This window comes from Prinia subflava, chromosome 17 (assembly GCF_021018805.1).
Source record: "Prinia subflava isolate CZ2003 ecotype Zambia chromosome 17, Cam_Psub_1.2, whole genome shotgun sequence".
Lineage (NCBI taxonomy): Eukaryota > Metazoa > Chordata > Aves > Passeriformes > Cisticolidae > Prinia > Prinia subflava.
The window spans coordinates 9,260,938-9,277,561 of record NC_086263.1 but is presented as its reverse complement, the minus strand read 5'-3'; the positions used below and the strand labels follow the sequence as shown (position 1 = coordinate 9,277,561).

Genomic DNA, 16,624 nt, shown 5'->3' with positions numbered 1-16,624 from the left:
GTGCTTTTTACCATGAGTAGGGGTTGCAGAACCGAGACTGGAAGATGTGAGTACGTCCTTCATGACAGATGGATGGTCTCTTCCAGCTCTGCAGACAGAAAAATGCACAACCCCTGTGCTCTCTGAAGAGAGCAGAAAAACGCTGCTGCTGAGATAATCTTCAGGAGGAAGATTACCAATATTTAATTAAAAACACACAGAGCAGATGCTCTGACTCTCTGCCAGGAAAACCCGCCATGACTTACATAAATTAAACTGTGCCTCAGCGTGGGGACTGGAGGGAGCAGCACACTTGTGCAGGAACACCACCTGCAATTTGAGGGTACCTGTAATTTTGTCACCAATTTCCAGCACCATGCTGAGGCTGCAGCCCTGGATTGAGAATGTCAAGCAGACACTTCACTGAGCCCACGTTTAATGCTGCTTCTTAAGGGCATGTTTTTTTCTCAAATTCATGCAGAGTTTAAATGGAAAAACATTTGCAACACTAGTGGTTCTGCAGAAAAACTCTTGAGGTCCTATTCATCTCCCAGCTGCAAATCACTGTGGTAAATATTAGCAGTTATCAATAACTGAGCACTTTTTGCCCATGAGCACCAGAACCTGCATCTCCTCATTTCTCAGTCTGCTGTCAGCCCAGCTGAGCACCCTGAGGAGAGCAGCATCCAGCAGGGCTGATGTTGGGATGCTTCATGGCAGGGCCTGGGAAGAGCACAGACTCATCAAATGAATTCTGAAGGCCTAGCAGAAGCCAGATGTCTGGTTCCCACTGTGTGAAAATGTGTTGATAATGATGAAAAAATCACCACCTGCCATGGCAGGCTACTGATAATGGTGGAATACTGTAACTGGTGTGATACACGAGCACAACTGAACACATCATGAGAGCAGCTCGTTTTAAACTCAGGCAAATCACGGGATCATTAAGGTTGCAAAAGACCTCTGAGGTCAAGACCAACCTTTTACTGAATCCTGCCATACCCACTAGACCGTATCACAAAGTGCCACGTCTGCTTGTTTTTCGAACACTTCCAGGGATGGTGACTCCACCACTTCCCTAGGCAGCTTGTTCCAATGCTTAACCCACCCTTTCAGTGAAGAAATTTTTCCTAATATCCAACCTGAGCCTCCCCCCAATGCACCTTGGGGCCATTTCCTTTAGTCTTGTTACCTGGGAGGAGAGGTTGGTCCCCATGTTGCCACAACGTTCTTTCAGGGAATTGCAGAGAGCTTCCTTTTCTCGAGGCTGAACACCCCCAGCTCTCTCAGCTGCCCCTCACAGGATTTATCCTCTAGACCCTTCACCAGCTCTGCTGCCCTTCTCTGGACACAAAATACTTGGCATCATTTTGGACTAAAAGGAACCCCAGGGCTGCCTTCTGCCATAAATCCTCACGGAGAACATTCTGCTCTATCAGGAACATAGGTTATGCCTTCTCAAGCTACACATTTCTCATGCTTTTACATAAGCCAGCTCTGCTACCCTGGTGCAAGGGCGTACTCATTCCCAGGTTTAAGCCTGGAGCTTCTGTTCTCTGTAACATTTTCTTAAAAGAACAATCAGTGATGATGAAAAACTAAAGACATGTTGAAATCAGGCATTGGCCCAGACATACTGGATCTTCTAGTTTTAGTTTTCTATTTATACATTATGTGATTTATCCTTTACACCCAAAGAGTTTGATTCACTTTGTTTGTTGTTTGAAAATATTAAAAATTAAATTTGAAATGGCAACCTAAGAAATCAGTGACCAGCAAGTCTAGTGTGTTATTCTTCCATTGAGTGTGTTCAGCACTGCGTGTATTTTTTTCCAAGAGCACTATAGCTTGTAAAGTTTCAGTATGCTCATTTTAAATAAGGCTCCATTTAGAAATCATTGTTCTAGGGAACTGTGTTTTTTGAAAGGAAAAAGAAAAGGACACCCCATATGATATTAACTTTCAGAGCAATTTTATTCTGCATTCATTTAAATTTGCAGATTTAAAATTTGCCTTTAAATCAGTTGATTTCCTGACGATTTGTGCCCTCACACTCCTCCGACAATCTGGTCTTACAAGGTGAATCAAGTTGGCCATAATCTCACTCCAGTCATATGCGAGGTGCACGTATCACACCTAAAACTTCCTGGAGCACCAATGCATGACTTTCTATGCAATGGTGGACGTAATTTCTCCGTACTGTTTTAATTGCATTGCATTTGGTCTTGATATTTTTAGGTCTGTCCACAAAGTAATTATACAAATTTCTCCTGCAGGCCTCCCAGAACATTGAGAATTCTTCTTTCTACTCACCAGTGACCGAATCTGGCTCTGGTTGCCAAGGCCAGCTCTCTCATTGAGGTGGACAGGGAAGGCACCTGCTCACACCGTGCCCGAGCTCAGCAGCAGGTAAGCGAGGTACCGACGTGGCAGGACAACAGTGTGAGTACAGGCAGCCCCAAACATCAGCTGCCAGCGAGATAAAGGCGGCGGGGGCCTCCCGTGCTGGGTGGGAATGGTTCAGCTGAGGACACACTGCGATGCCAAGTGAGCAGCTGCCCGGGAAGGTCGCTGCCCTCGCAGCACGCTGGCAGCTTTGGGGCAGCACGTGTGCCCTGGTGGGCCGGAGGCGACTGCAGCGGGCAGGGAAGGCAGTGGGTGCCTGATATGGGGCAGCACGGACCCTCTTCCTGGCCAGGAGCTGGTGTGCACACCTGCTATCGCGGCTGCGAAGGCACCAGCCAAGGGCTGCCCTCGACCCTGCGTGACCACGGCACGGCCGTTGCTGGGGTTGCGGATCCGCGCAGCCGGGCAAAGCCCTCTCGAGCACCTGGAGCTCAAAAACCGCGGCCGCTGTGGGGCACAGACCGCACGGCAGCGCCTTGCCGAGGTGTCGGCCTGGGCCTGCCGCGGACAAAGGACGGCCGGGCCCCTGGGGAAGAAGGGGCCGAGGCTTAAGGTCCGGCCGAGCCCGGGAGAGGGAAGCGGAACCCGGCTGCGAGCCCGGCCGGAGCCACGTGCGCGGGCTGCGCCGGGCGCGGGGCAGCGGCGCCACCTGCCGGCCGGGGGCGGGGACGGCGCTGGGCCGGGCCCGGCGGCGCCGCCGCAGCAGCGGGCACGGAGTGCGCGGGGCCCGGGCCGGCAGCAGCAGCGGCGTTCGTGGGGCGCGGCGGGCGCCGCAGGCGTTGTGGTACCACGGACACGGACGGGTAATGTACACAGGTAGACGAAAAGAGCAGCAGGGGTGCCCCTGTCAAAGAGGCCTGGCGGGCGCCTGAGCAGCCGGGCGGTAGCGTGGCCGAGTGGTCTAAGGCGCTGGATTTAGGCTCCAGTCATTTCGATGGCGTGGGTTCGAATCCCACCGCTGCCAAGCTGTTTTGTCTCCTTTTGGCCACCCACGAGCGGGAGCGCGGGAGCCGCGCGGTGCGAGCGGCGCTGCCCGGGCCGGGCCCGCCGCGGGCCGTGGGCGCTGGGGGATGTCGGTGAGAGCCCTTAAAATCAATATTAGAGAGTTGTGATCTGAACTAGGGAAAAGGGATTAATCTCCGTGTGAGTCTCTGGCTTTAAGAATAAAACGAGAAACACTGGAATGTTCAGGGGTTCTGCCTTTCCGCGCAGCTTTTGGGTTACAGCACCCCCAGCCGCGGGCCTGGCACCTGGGCTTTGCGGCCTGCCCTGGACCGAGGGGAGGTGCCAGTGCTCGCACCCTTTTCACAGTTCTCAAATGATTACTCCCCACCAGCCCATGATTGCTCAAGCTCTCATCCCTAGTCCTTTCCCGAGGTCTCTACTGTTCGCATCTTGCTCTTGGTTGTGCCCTCTCCATGTTACAGGTTGGAAAGGTGCAGATGGGAAGGAGATTTCTCTGATAAATGCCCACCGTGAGCGGAGGATGGGAAGGAGCTGGAGCCTCCCGGACCGTGCTTTAGGTCCATTTTAGCTGAACAGTAATGTGAAAAGCACATTGTTCCCTTTAGCTGCTGCAGGGATTTGCTCAGTACAACTGCTGTACTTCAGAAATTTGGTGCCAGAAGAGACTTATGTTTTAAGTTCAGCTGAGAAGCAACTGAACTGTGTTAGTTGTTGCCCTTAACTACAGGAGGTGAAGGAAGCTGTGCAAACCATAGCAGCAGATTCTTTTATTATTAATACAATTAACTAATGTAATTTACTTAATAACGTCCAATTTAACTAAAATACCCAGTTTTGACCCGTGAAAAGCCCTACCAGCAAGTACCCCCAGCTCTGCACTAGGGGCAGGGCAGGGAGGAGTTCTGGGACGTTGTGCAGAGGCACAGCACAGACTTCAGCAATGTTTCAAGTACGCTTTTATTTTCCCTCAGATGCGGTGCTAGAGCTAATTCAGGAAATCACACAGTGTGAAGTCTCTGTAGGCTTGGTGTGTGTTGTTTGTAGTAATGTGTTCTGTCTGTGCCTTTGCTTGTTCCTCTGTTCCCCAAGGCAGTGAGCCATGGCAGAAGCTGTGGTGAGTCTTTCTCCTTATTTCAGTCATTTTTCTTCGCTGGTGAAGCACTGCAAGCTGTCTGCAGCTCTTGTTCTTTCTGCAGGTTCTCATTTACTTCAGCAATCAATTTGGAAAGTTGTTGTTTTGGTTTGGAGTAGAGGCAACAATTTTGACTCTTCTTGTGTTTCGGTGAATTGGCAATTATTGTTTACTCTATTTTAATTTCTCAGGTCCAGCCACTCGTCTGTTATAATTTTGTTCGTAAATTTAAAAGTAGCTGCCTGTTTGTTGCACTGTGCCAGTAACTATTGTGGAGGTTAGAATGATCTGGGTAACGATACCGTGACCGTGCAGTTTATGCAGGTCAGTGTTGCCTTTCTTTAAAAAAATGCAAAACTGAAAGGCTATAAAGTTTTAAACAAAGAAAAATCAAACTTATAGTAGCAATTAAAATACGCAAAATATTGAGGAAGAATTGGTAATTCAAGGATTGTGGTCTGGATTTGATGTAGTGGTCCACAGAGTCAGCAAAGTCAAACTTCCGTGGGCGGTACCCCAGCTGAGCTCGTGCCTTGTCTATCCGAAATGTGTGAGTTACAGAAATATTCTGTACCTACAGGGCAAAAGAGTCAACATACAAAGGTGTGACTGCACAGGCAACTGGAACAAACTGTAAATGATGGCAAAGACACAGTCAAGGGAAATGTAAAATACACCCCCCCTCAACACTCTATCAATGTCCTGTGAGTATTGTGTGCATTATTTTTAAAATTATCCACTCAAAAGGAGATTCTTGACAGCACAAAGAGACATTAAAAGATGCAAAGTAGAATCTGTAAACGTCCACAAAAAATGTTCCACAATTGTTCTCTTGCTTAGGTACCCAAAGAGGCAGGTCAAAGCCATCTTGTGGTGCCTAAAGGCCCAGCCAAGCCATACAGGATACTGACCCTTGGAAGAGAGGAGCTGAAGAAGCCTCTTCCAGATTGCAAGCATAAACTCTTTCCAAAAATCTTGGCAACCAAGCACAATATATTGCCTAAATTGTACACAATGCATGAATTTGCCCTGGAAACTGGAGACTGAAGTAGCATGGGGTGCAATTTACTTTCTACTGACTTAAAGTCTCCCTCATAATTAACACGTATGGATCCCATGGGAATTAAGGGAAGTTTAGAAACAAAGACTTTACCTCATTTCGGGTCAGCAGTGGGGGCAGGTCAACAACTGGTCTCAGCATTGCATGAAGTTGTTCCATGAATGTGGCTGCATAACAAAAGATTTCCACTTGAGGTGAGAACAGTAATTTACCATTGTGATTGTGAGATATCTCACACTGTAAATGCTCATGAAGGATAATCACAGACCTGAGAGCTCAGGGCACCATCACTAACACCATCAGCACTACTTGCTCACAAGGGGCTGGACTTAATTATTGTGCATGTGGGAAAAAGATTTGGGAAAGGGAAAAGGTTGGGCACAGATCTAGTGAAAAGGTCATGAAGCTTCATAAAGAATATGGCAACAGAGAACTCAGTGGGATTCTGTCCGAGCTGCACTGGGGACTTGAGTCTGGAGAGGGCAAGACAAATACCTGTGCAGCAAAGCAGATACTCTGCAGCATATTTCATAAAGTCCTGGAGTTTTACATTTAACTTTTTGTATCATTAACTTTACAAAGTTATACATCTGTTAAGTCCTACATAAAACCTGTTTTAGTTGAACTCGAATAAGAGATCATTCTTGTTTCAGTATGCTGCACAGAGGTGAATTTTACACTGCTGAACACTAGGTGAGCACACAGCATATTATTTTTATACATGAAAATGAAAATTGTGGGCAAATAAAACAATATTATATTAGTTAGGAATGAGTCTAGCATGAACAGGAAAGAGAAACATTGATAAAATATTTTACCTGATGCATAGACTAAGCAAGTAGGAATACGTATCCATGGCTTACTGCAACCTAATCTTTCAAACTGAAAAAGATTTAAAAACAATGAAAAACCCCAGAAACTTCAAACAAGCTGTAAAGTTTCAATGTAGAAGATATTTATGGAACTATTTACTGTTAAAACAGAAAAACTAATCAAAAAATAGTATTTACTATTTTTCATTTTTAAGGAGATTAAGTTAAATGTCATCCACAGACACTGTGTCATTTTCATATCTTAAAAGAAGGAAGGAAATGACAATAATTAGTCAAAATATTATGGTATGTTGAAACCTAATTTAACATCATGACGTGTATGGTTTTGAGCCTATCATTAACAGCAACATGGTATTTTGAAAAGAGTGAACAGATGAATACTTAAGACTTATATTTTTTTGCCCACCCTAAATGCCCATTGTTCCTATTTGCATGCCCCCAAAATGAAGACAGTAACAGCTCAGGACAGGGTGCTGGTGTAGATGCTCTATTGGTCTCAGGGGGGACAATTGCTTTAATGTTGTATTTTGGGTGGGCTTTGTTACACTGAAATTCAAGCAGGAATTAAACCCACATTCAGAGAATTCCATGTGGAACTCTCACACGCAAAGCAAACATACAAAATGTGGCATGCCCACAAAAGCTGGAGTTGCATACAGTTAAAGAAATCAATGTACTTGGAGATCAGTATTGTACGTACAAGTGGAGTTAACCATTCAAAAAGGTTGGATTTTTCACCATCATGAATGAAATACACCTGGCCACTCTGTTAAAGAAGCAGAGAAGAGACAAGTCAGTAAAAATAATACTGAATATATATTGACTCCTTTTTCTTTATCTCACCCCTTATGAATAGCTTAAAAATAATACAACAATATCAAATATGGGTGGATGCACATGCAAGTCACAAACTCTCTGCTTGTATTTCACTCAGTTGCACTCTTGTGTGCAACAGAATTGGTGAAGAGGTGTTTTGTGTGATTAACATGCCTTGGAATAAATGGTTTATTACTGATGTGCCTGTCCAGGGCGGCTGTACTGACTGCAGGGACAGCACTGGAGCTGGTGCTGGATCTCACTGGTGCTGCTGGCACGTCCCACCAGAGGTGGGACACCCTCTGCTCTGGGTCTGGTTAAGGCTCACTGGAATCCAGAAGACTCCTGTGTAGCCAAGGTCTGTGTTCCTGCTTTCCTTTTGCTTTCAAGATCTTAGAAAAAGTAGTTTCATCTGCTTTGGACCTCTTTCTAATATACTCTCAGGGCAATGCTTCTAGGTGATCAAAAACCTGTATTTACAAGGAGGAAAACAGTTGTAACTGTTTTTGAAAGCAATGAACCCACATTAAATTGGTGTTGGCACATGGTATGGGAAGAACTGACAGTCACTGTTCAGAACATTAAATCTGGAACTGTACAGGGGAGCAGGATGAATATGCCTAACCTTCCAGTTTCATTTCCATCAGAACAAACATTCTTTGCTCATCTTCCAGAAATGGCAAATATTGCATTTTAAAAATGCCAAGGTGGAGATGCTCTTACAGAACTGAATATTCCATCTCTTAACCAACAACAACAGCCAACACTGTGTCCCATGCCCCATTGTCATAGCACATTTATCAGCTGAAAACACAAACACCATAAGCTGAAGCGCAATAACTCTAATTATCACAGTGGTTACTCTAGCACAGGATACAGTGGCAGGAGCCTCTGTCAAATGGGATCTGTGGTGGTTTTACTGTGTACTTACAGCTATGTAGTTCTTTTCAGGGGTGAGAGCTTCAGCAGCCAGAATATGAGCTTGTACAAAATTGTCTACGTGTATCCAGTTCATTTTCACAGTAGGGTCCCCAAACTTGAAGCTAAGTAGCCTTCTCTCAATAATCTTCTGTAGATATAAACATGAAACCATAACAAAATTAGTATTAGAATGAGGTAAAGTATACTTTCTTGTCCAGCTAAATGTAGGTTTAGCTCTACATTTAAAAAAATGAAATACATGAATCAGTTAAAAGTATTCAAGGGAATTGCTCATGAGAAAATGTCAAAAGATGTATTGCAATATGTCCTGAATTTACAAAAGATACAAGTCTGTTCTAGGGATAAGTAAAATATTGTATGGAAAGGTAAGACACAGTTTTAAGTGCATGCAAAATATATACTAAATTGGATCAAATTTATCAAATATCTTTGTCTAGGATCAATTGGAAGATACACTTTGGCTGGAAGAAAAGCGTCCCAGTTTCCATTGTATAGGTAAATTTTAGAAACTGCAAAACATGACATTTGCATGATGCCTTAAAATTGGCTCAAAACAAATAAGTTCAAAATCAAATAGAAATTTTAAAATATTTTATTTTTAAAGGGGCTAAAAAAACCATCTCAGATTTAACTAAAATGACATTTCCCATTCTTAAAATTATTTACAGGGTGATAAAGTATATTTTGGCTGACTCCAATATAATTTCCTACCTCAGCCACAAACCAAAAACATCCATTATGTGGTCAACTTGAATCTATTATTTCCTGAAAGCTGTGTATAACTTTATATTACACTATAAAATAAAATAATATTAAAAATAAGATTATTTTTAAAATAATCTTTTAAAATAACTGGCTCACAGAATTCTACAGGGACCATGTTCTAAACGTCATCTGTTGGCCCTGCAGTTTAAAAGAGAGTGAAGAAGTAATCTGTGAACACCTCAGCTGCTGCCCTTCAGTAACCTGGTGTACCAGAGGGTGCTTCCAGCCCTGGAACCTGCTTCATTGGGCAGTGAAAGCTTTTAATAGTTGAGACTGGAAATAAGATATTTTGCTGTATCTCTTTTCATTAATATTTAAAACCATTTGGGGTAAGTTGCATGTAAACAGATATTTGAAATATCGTGGATATGCCTGAATCTTACAGTAATCATTGAATTATAAAGCTGGATTTTCATGTGTTTGTATTTTTCTTAAGGCTTTTTAAATCTACACTTTACAGATATAATACTTCTTAAAAAAATTATAATATCCTCAGCAGACGATTGGATTGTTGAATTGCTACCCAATAAGATCAGTCAATTTAAAATACAAGTAAGTGATGTTCCTTTCAGCTTTTTACCCATATCACAGAAAACTCTGCTGGTTAAAAAATTCAAATGACATACTGCAAGCCTTGGCAAGTGTCTCTGCTCTTCTGGTCCATAGATTCCTGGTGGGCGAAGGACACACGTGTGGAGTATTCCACCTCCTAGAAAATGGGATGAGAGAATTCCTAAGAGCCCTTCACATTGTATCTGTCTTTGTATGAATCAGGCTGTAGCAGCAGAACTTACTCTAAGGAAGTAAATTAATTGAAATACATTAAAAAACAATTAACACCAAAAGGTGCTGCGTTAGTAGTTGGATATTAAGATGGGAGAGTCAGAGCATGCAGAAGAGCAAGATAAGATTCAAAGAAGTCCTGCAAGTATAATTGTGTTCCTAGAAAATAGCAGATATTTAAAAATCTCTTTCTAATCAGCCCCTTGTCCCTGTGCCAGAGCAGTGAATGAATGTGTTGGCTGTGGTGATGAGTTTGCTGAAGTGTGCAGGTTGTTTGAAAATATTGGATAGTGGAATGAAACCAACTAATCCCACACAAAATTATTGCTGGGGAGCAGTGACCTGCCAGCAGTACAAGGCGGAGCTGTAAGGTTCCCTCAACAGCAGGGGCAGCTCCCACTAGAGTGAGGTAGAAGCTCTGACAATTTCAGTGGGATCAAGAAAATCAAATCTGCCCAGGTACATCAGTTGGCTGTTTCATCATCTGCCAATAACTGTTCTTAGTAGGACTTGTAAACATATAAAATATTCAGTCCTGCCGTGGCACAGGATCAAAATGGGATGTTTGGAGCACTGACTGGTTCTATTTCATTGGGAAATGCAGAACTGTGTATTGGTCCTGAAATTAGAAGGGGCTTTAATGTGAAGAGCTGCTAAAGAAATAAAGAGGGGAAAAACCCCTTTTCTTATTTTAAACAAAATAATTTTGTTGGGATGGAGATCCCATCTTGGACTTTTTATCTGTTTTAGCCCTCTGCAAGTATCAAGTGAAGAGTCTTTTCTGTAAGTTGTCCACAGCTAAATTTAGCTCAGTATCACTTGGTCACATAGAATCATGTTGCACTTTACATTAATTTGTTTTGCACTGGCAGTTATAGTATCTCACAGGTGAGCTTAAGTATTCAAGTGTATAACTGCCTTCCTCAACATGGAAAACTTTGGGAAGCACTAATAAATAATGCCAGGCTCTAGGCTCAGGTAGCTACTTCAGATTTTAATATATAACTTGAGGGGGTGTGTGGTATGTAACAATTCAATCAGCATTCGTGTTTTAGTTATGTTGCATTAGACAGTGACATAAAATACTTGTTTTTGTTTAATTTATAGTTGTCTTATTATCTTTCATTAACATATTGAACTTACTGCTACCACGCTAAAACCTTTTACAGACATTGTGGGAACTTAAAAAAAAAGAAAAGTAATTTTTAAATGAAAATACTTTAATTTGTTAGAGGGAATTGGTAACTTAATTTCATAACTGCTGGGCAATCTTGTCTACTAAGGATTGATACAGGACACAGGATTTTGTGGAGGAACAAGAAGAGGAGGAGTAAATTCTAGTATGAATTCATGCTCAGAGAAAAGTACCTGCTAGTGGAGATTCATTAGCTGCTAGTACCATTTGTTCTGCAATTGATTTGGTTCTGGAATAATGGTCAACGAGCTACAGAGAAAAAGCAAATACATTTTTATCTGTTCCTGAAATGACAGGTCAGAAAGACATCTCTTCTTCACTAGTTTTCACTTAGCAGATGGCAACAAATATCTCAAAATACAGAAGTTGTAGGGTATTAGGTTCAGGGTAAAACACATGAATATTTCTAGGGTAAGGAAACATTTTTGTATATGCAAATCTGGTTAATTAATTTCAGCACATTTGAGAAGCAATAAATATATGTATGCTTTGAATGCTGCCAGGAATGTAATTGATCACTACTTTGTAATCTGGATTTCTTCTTCGGGTAATGGAAAAGTCAAAAGCCAAGTTTTGAAGTCATTACATTTGGTCTGAAGCATCCTGCTCAGTTCCATGTGGCATTGTCCCAGAGAAAATGTTATTTGAAGTGTTATTTTAAATATTCATATTTTATCTCCATCCCTACTTCTCGAAAGACGGTGAAGTACTTGATGGAGAGAGGAGGGACACAAAAAACAATTGTGCATGCAAAGCAGACAGAAGTACTTTCTCTTTGTTAATTAAATGCCATAAAAGCATATAAAAATAGGTTGCTTTTCTAGATCCACTCTACCTTGAATATAGTCATCCTCTAAGGGAAAACCAGAAAAATCATGCAAATAACAAATAGCTAAAGAGGCACCAAGCCATATAACAGAATCCTCATGTCCAGTTGGAATATCTGTGATGTTAATGTGGCACTGTGGGAGTTACTTTCAAAAATCAAGGCCTTAACAGGAAACCAAAGAAGTTTAAACTTCAACGTACATAAAACTGATGTTTTATGGTTGTGAATAGCATCTTCAAAGAGTGTAAAGAATTTTCTTTTTTGTTTCATAGAATCACAGAATGGTTTGGGTGGAAGGGGCCTTCAGTGACCATCTTGTTCCAAGCCCCTGTTCATGGGCAGGGACAGCTCCCACTAGAGCAGGTTGCCCCAGTTCTCATCCCACCTGCCTTTCTTGTGCCTGGATGCTTGCATCAGGCAAAACACCACCATAAAAACCTCCAGGCTTTTGCAGAAACATGGAAGTAAACAGAGGAATTTGAAAACAGAATACAACAAAATACCTTGTCAATTGGGAAATAGGGCAAAGATTCCTCATCCCCGTCTTCAATGGGAAGCCCTCCAAACACCACATTCACCGAGCTGGTGTAGACCAGCCGAGGGATGCTTTGTTCTTTGCAGGCTGCAGCAAGGTAGAAAGTCAATTACTTTAGTGGGAAAATATATAGGAAATAACTTTGTGTGACATTTTTTCCAAGAAAAGTGTCAAATCTTAAAAGAGAAAATCCTTCCATTCTGTGACTGGGTACATTGAAATGCAGAGCATATTTAAAGGGAAGACATGGGTGCAGAAGGAAGTCTTTAGTCCCTGTCACATCCTAAGCTGGGTGCCAGCACTGTGCCTCAGGAGAGCTCCTCCAGCCTGCTGCCCATCAGCACAGAAATCCTCCTGCTTCACGGGCTGCCCACTGCCTGTGCACGAGCTGTTAGCAAGCAGGTTAACTGCTGCAAAATGCACAGGGAATTGGTTAACTCCTTACATGGATACAGATTCTGACTTCAGTCAAACAAGGTCTTGAAAAGCTGAAGTAGTTGAACTAGTCCTGGCTCTCATATCACACCTCGTAGCAGAATTGAGCATAAACCCCCCTGTGACATTTCCTCATCTCTGCCAGCAGTGTAAAGTACTTGGTCACAAATAGAGTGTGCCAAAAAGGCCAACTGGCTTTCTCAGCATGGGATATGATGTTTGATATGCTGTACTAACACCCAGTGGCACAGTTAAATACCCACCATTAAGGATGAATCTTGTTCCATCAATGTTTACACTTTCAATCTCTTTTTTATGCAACTAGGAAAAGAAAAAAAATTGTGCATTTTTTAGTAATAATACATATTCAATTCAATAGGGGGATGTATAAATGTCCCCAAATAAACATAATTTAGTGCTTTGATTATGAAAAGTGTCATTTAGACTGCTGTTTCAGACTTAAAGGAGTCTAATCATTATTTTTAAACTATACCTGTATTTTTCTTGTATTTTTACAGACTAGTCTGCTTGAAGCAAAGAAAATTGTAGTGCTTCTAAAAATACGTGTCAAGTTATTATGTCTTGCAGCAGTATGTTAAATATCTGTGTTTCAGTAGCACTTTAGTGACCAGTTGCCTCTAACCAGAGCAATTCCAATTATGCATTGCTCAGTGGCAAACAACTTTGAGTGAGCTGTTCTATCCAGACAGGGTAATTACTGAAGTTCCTCTTATTAAATAAAGTAAGAAAGGGGTGTGTTTATGTGTGTGTGCTTGTAACTCTAATTATAAAATTGTGACTCAGAGTCCTACATCAAGTACATCCATACAGCTTTTTGCCCAATGGCAAACAATTAAAGACTTAAAATAATGTTCTTGTTATAATTCAGATACATGAAATAATTTATAATTTAGTTAAGGTTTTAATCCTCCAAGTGACCTTACACATAGGAGATCATGTGAAGGTTTAGGGAAGAATCAGGGTTTTGGAGGGAACCAGCCTCCCTTGTCCTTCCTTTTGTCTTTGCAATATTTCAGAACTGTTCAATGCCATTTCCATCTCAAAGACCTTCCCAGGGTGCTGCTGGAACCTCTGATGGAGAGGAAACCCCTCTGCCAGCAGTGTGCCTGCAGCTGGCACTCCAGTTTGCACAGAGCAATTTGCCAAAGGACCAGGGCAGTATGAAGAGATGAAATCTGTCATGCAGTGTTACAGCATCAAAGTCTCTCACCCTCAGTGTGGGCAGTCACACAGAAAAAACCAAAACTATGTGGACTCACCTGCTCTGTTCCTGACATTCCATATGAAGCTACGTGAAACACACAGTCAGCCCCTTCACAGGCTTCCAGTATGGCACTGTAATCCCTGATGTCTGTCTGTAATGCATAAGAAAAGGTATTTGGACATGAAATCAAAGCTGCAGGTGAGCATTTGTCATACAGAGGGTTAACACAGAGGTAATCCATATATATAATGCATATATAGAACTGTACTTGCTGTACAAGCATCCTGGGACTCAAAACTGGGCACACCTCACTACTTGCTGGTAATTATGCTTTTCTTCCATAGAACCCAAAGAACTTTAAAGACCCTAATTAAGGGTCACAATAGTCCTGTGCTTGTTCTGGAGGTGGTTAAACTAAGGCCTAGATGAAGGCAGGATCCTGAGGAGCCAGAAGTGAAACTGCTCTGTGCATTACAGGTTTCCTCCTTTCAGATAGCCATTCACCAAAACCCATGTGGGATGTTCACACAGTTAAAAAGGTTACTGAAATTTGAAATAATTGGCAATCAAGTATTTGGATTCTGTGGAAACTAGTAAGACATTATAGAAAAGGCAAATGAACTAACTGTGACTGTTGGGAAAATATTATTTATCATACCTGGATCCACACCACTCCATTGGGAATCGCCCACAAAGGCTGGTGTATGTCACACAGAACAACAGAAGCTCCTATTTTGGCAAGAGCACATCCCAGCTTGTATCCACAATAGCCACCACCTCCTGTCACCACAGCTCTCATATTGATTTTGCTGAGTGATCTAGCACGTCTTCTCCGTCTGCAGTCAGAGAGTCGGCGGAGGGATGTTGCTGATTCGCTCATTTTAGGTTTTGTGTCAATGAAATACTGCCTGGCACTACCAGACACACATTACCAATTCCTTCTACATGGTGGAAATTGCTCCATAGCACTCCTGGATGTAGACAATTTCAGGGAATTTCATGCTGACAAGATCTATTCACAGCAGCAAAGTCTGACTTTAATGCAGCCTGTTTAAGAGAGATAAAGACAAAAGCAAACCAAAATTTACAGTCCCCAGTTTGCTGCCAAGACAGACATTTGAGAGAAGTGGTATTTCCAGCTTCTTTCTAAGTACCAAGAGCTAAGGTAAATTAAGGATACACTGAATTGTTATCACTGGCAGTGCTGGAGCTGAGATAGATGAGGATTTCAGGAGGGAAGAGGGATGCCTGATCCGTACGTTATAACTTTAGAAGGTGTATCAGAGAACAAGGCTATCAAATCCCTTGCTTTCAAGGGGAACTCGAATGAAATAGCTGCTAGACTAGAGAAAGGGTCAATAACTGCATTAAGAAAAAGTAGTAGTGAATCACTTATTTCGGAAACGTTGGGGTCCTTGCCCTTCCAGGGCTTTCTCACCGACACTCATGACATTTTAGAGGCTGTGGCTACCGACTCCCTCCGACACCCCCACCCCTGCCCCGGCCGCAATTAAACATTCAAAGCCACCCGAGCCCCGGCGGGGCTGTCTGCATCTCACTTGCAAATGGGCCGGGCGGCAGCACAGGATTCATGCTCGGCCCGGGCCCCCGCCCGTCCCCGGCCTCGGGCGCTCCCGCGGGCGGCGCCGTTGGGGGCGTTGGGGCCGCGGGCCCGGCCCCGCCAACAGCCCCGGCGGCTGCCCGGGCCCGCAGCGTCTCTGGCATCCCAGCGCATCCCCAGGCTCCCCCCGCATCCCCAGGCTCCCCCCGCACCCGTGCGCCCCACTCATCTGGCAGCAGCTTTGGGATTGCAGAGCTTTCCTGGGGTTCTGCTCACACACAGCCTCCTGGGGATCCCACAGCATGTCACGGTGTCCCTGGGTTGTCAGAGCATCCTATGGTGGTTCTTACCTGCGAGCGTCTTCACACAGCTGTGACTGCTGCACAGAAGCATCCTGTCAGTAGTGAGGGCTCCGGCCACACCGAGGTACCTGTTGAACAGGTTGTTCGGGAAAAAACACCACCTCCTGCCTACTGGTTGGACAGTCGGTGGCGGGACATGGCTCATAGAGATGCGGAACTCGTGAGACACCTGCAAAACAGCTGGAGTGCCCAAAGAGGCACAAATAAACAAACAGCCACTAAGGTCCCTTTCCACCTGAGCCTGCCTGTGGTCATTTGAGCCTGCGAGGGTGTGAAAAGGGTCAGGAGCTGCAGAATTTCAGTTACCCACTCCAGGCAAAAGTTAAACTTTGAACACGTTTACCTCTTTTGTTACAGCTGTGCTATGTCTGAACGTTCATATTAATTTTTAATCACTTAAAGACACACCGCAGTTATGTTAGAGTAGGAGTAACTCAAATGAGAGGCAGCTTCAACTGAGACTCGGTAAAGACCTACAGAAACAAGAGAGCTGGCTATTTCCAACTGGTACTGAGGGTTGTTTTAAAATCCCAAATACTGCATCTGTTAAAATGATAAATCAATGCACTGAAGCCACTTATTGTTAATCAGTGCTGTTATAACAGTGATGTAAAAAGCATCCTACCCAAAATAACAAACCACAGGTTTGGTGTTACAGGACTGAAATGATGAGACTCCACAGGGACTTACAGCACAAAGCCAGTGAATTCCTGGGTTAGTTCTTACTGAGGAGCATCTAAACGAGGCCAGAGCCTGCACTCTCGTGAAAAGTGTTGGTGTAATCCAGGATGCATCCTGAG

At 43.4% G+C, this 16,624-nt stretch overlaps 1 protein-coding gene and 1 non-coding gene across 2 annotated transcripts; one reads left to right on the top strand and one right to left on the bottom strand.

The window, feature by feature from the left end:
• The first annotated feature begins 3,267 nt into the window (after positions 1–3,267).
• TRNAL-UAG (transfer RNA leucine (anticodon UAG)) lies at positions 3,268–3,349 on the top strand. Its single transcript has one exon. It is a non-coding gene; the product is annotated as a tRNA-Leu (tRNA).
• Positions 3,350–4,309: 960 nt separating this feature from the next.
• Positions 4,310–14,845, bottom strand: LOC134559358 (putative short-chain dehydrogenase/reductase family 42E member 2). The gene is given in 12 exon segments (XM_063414041.1): positions 4,310–5,057; positions 5,637–5,710; positions 6,362–6,425; positions 7,077–7,142; positions 8,124–8,261; positions 9,526–9,608; positions 11,051–11,126; positions 12,210–12,328; positions 12,940–12,997; positions 13,957–14,052; positions 14,560–14,826; positions 14,828–14,845. Coding segments are annotated over 12 exon segments (1,293 nt in total). The 5' UTR covers positions 14,831–14,845; the 3' UTR covers positions 4,310–4,808.
• Between the last annotated feature and the right edge of the window lie 1,779 nt (positions 14,846–16,624).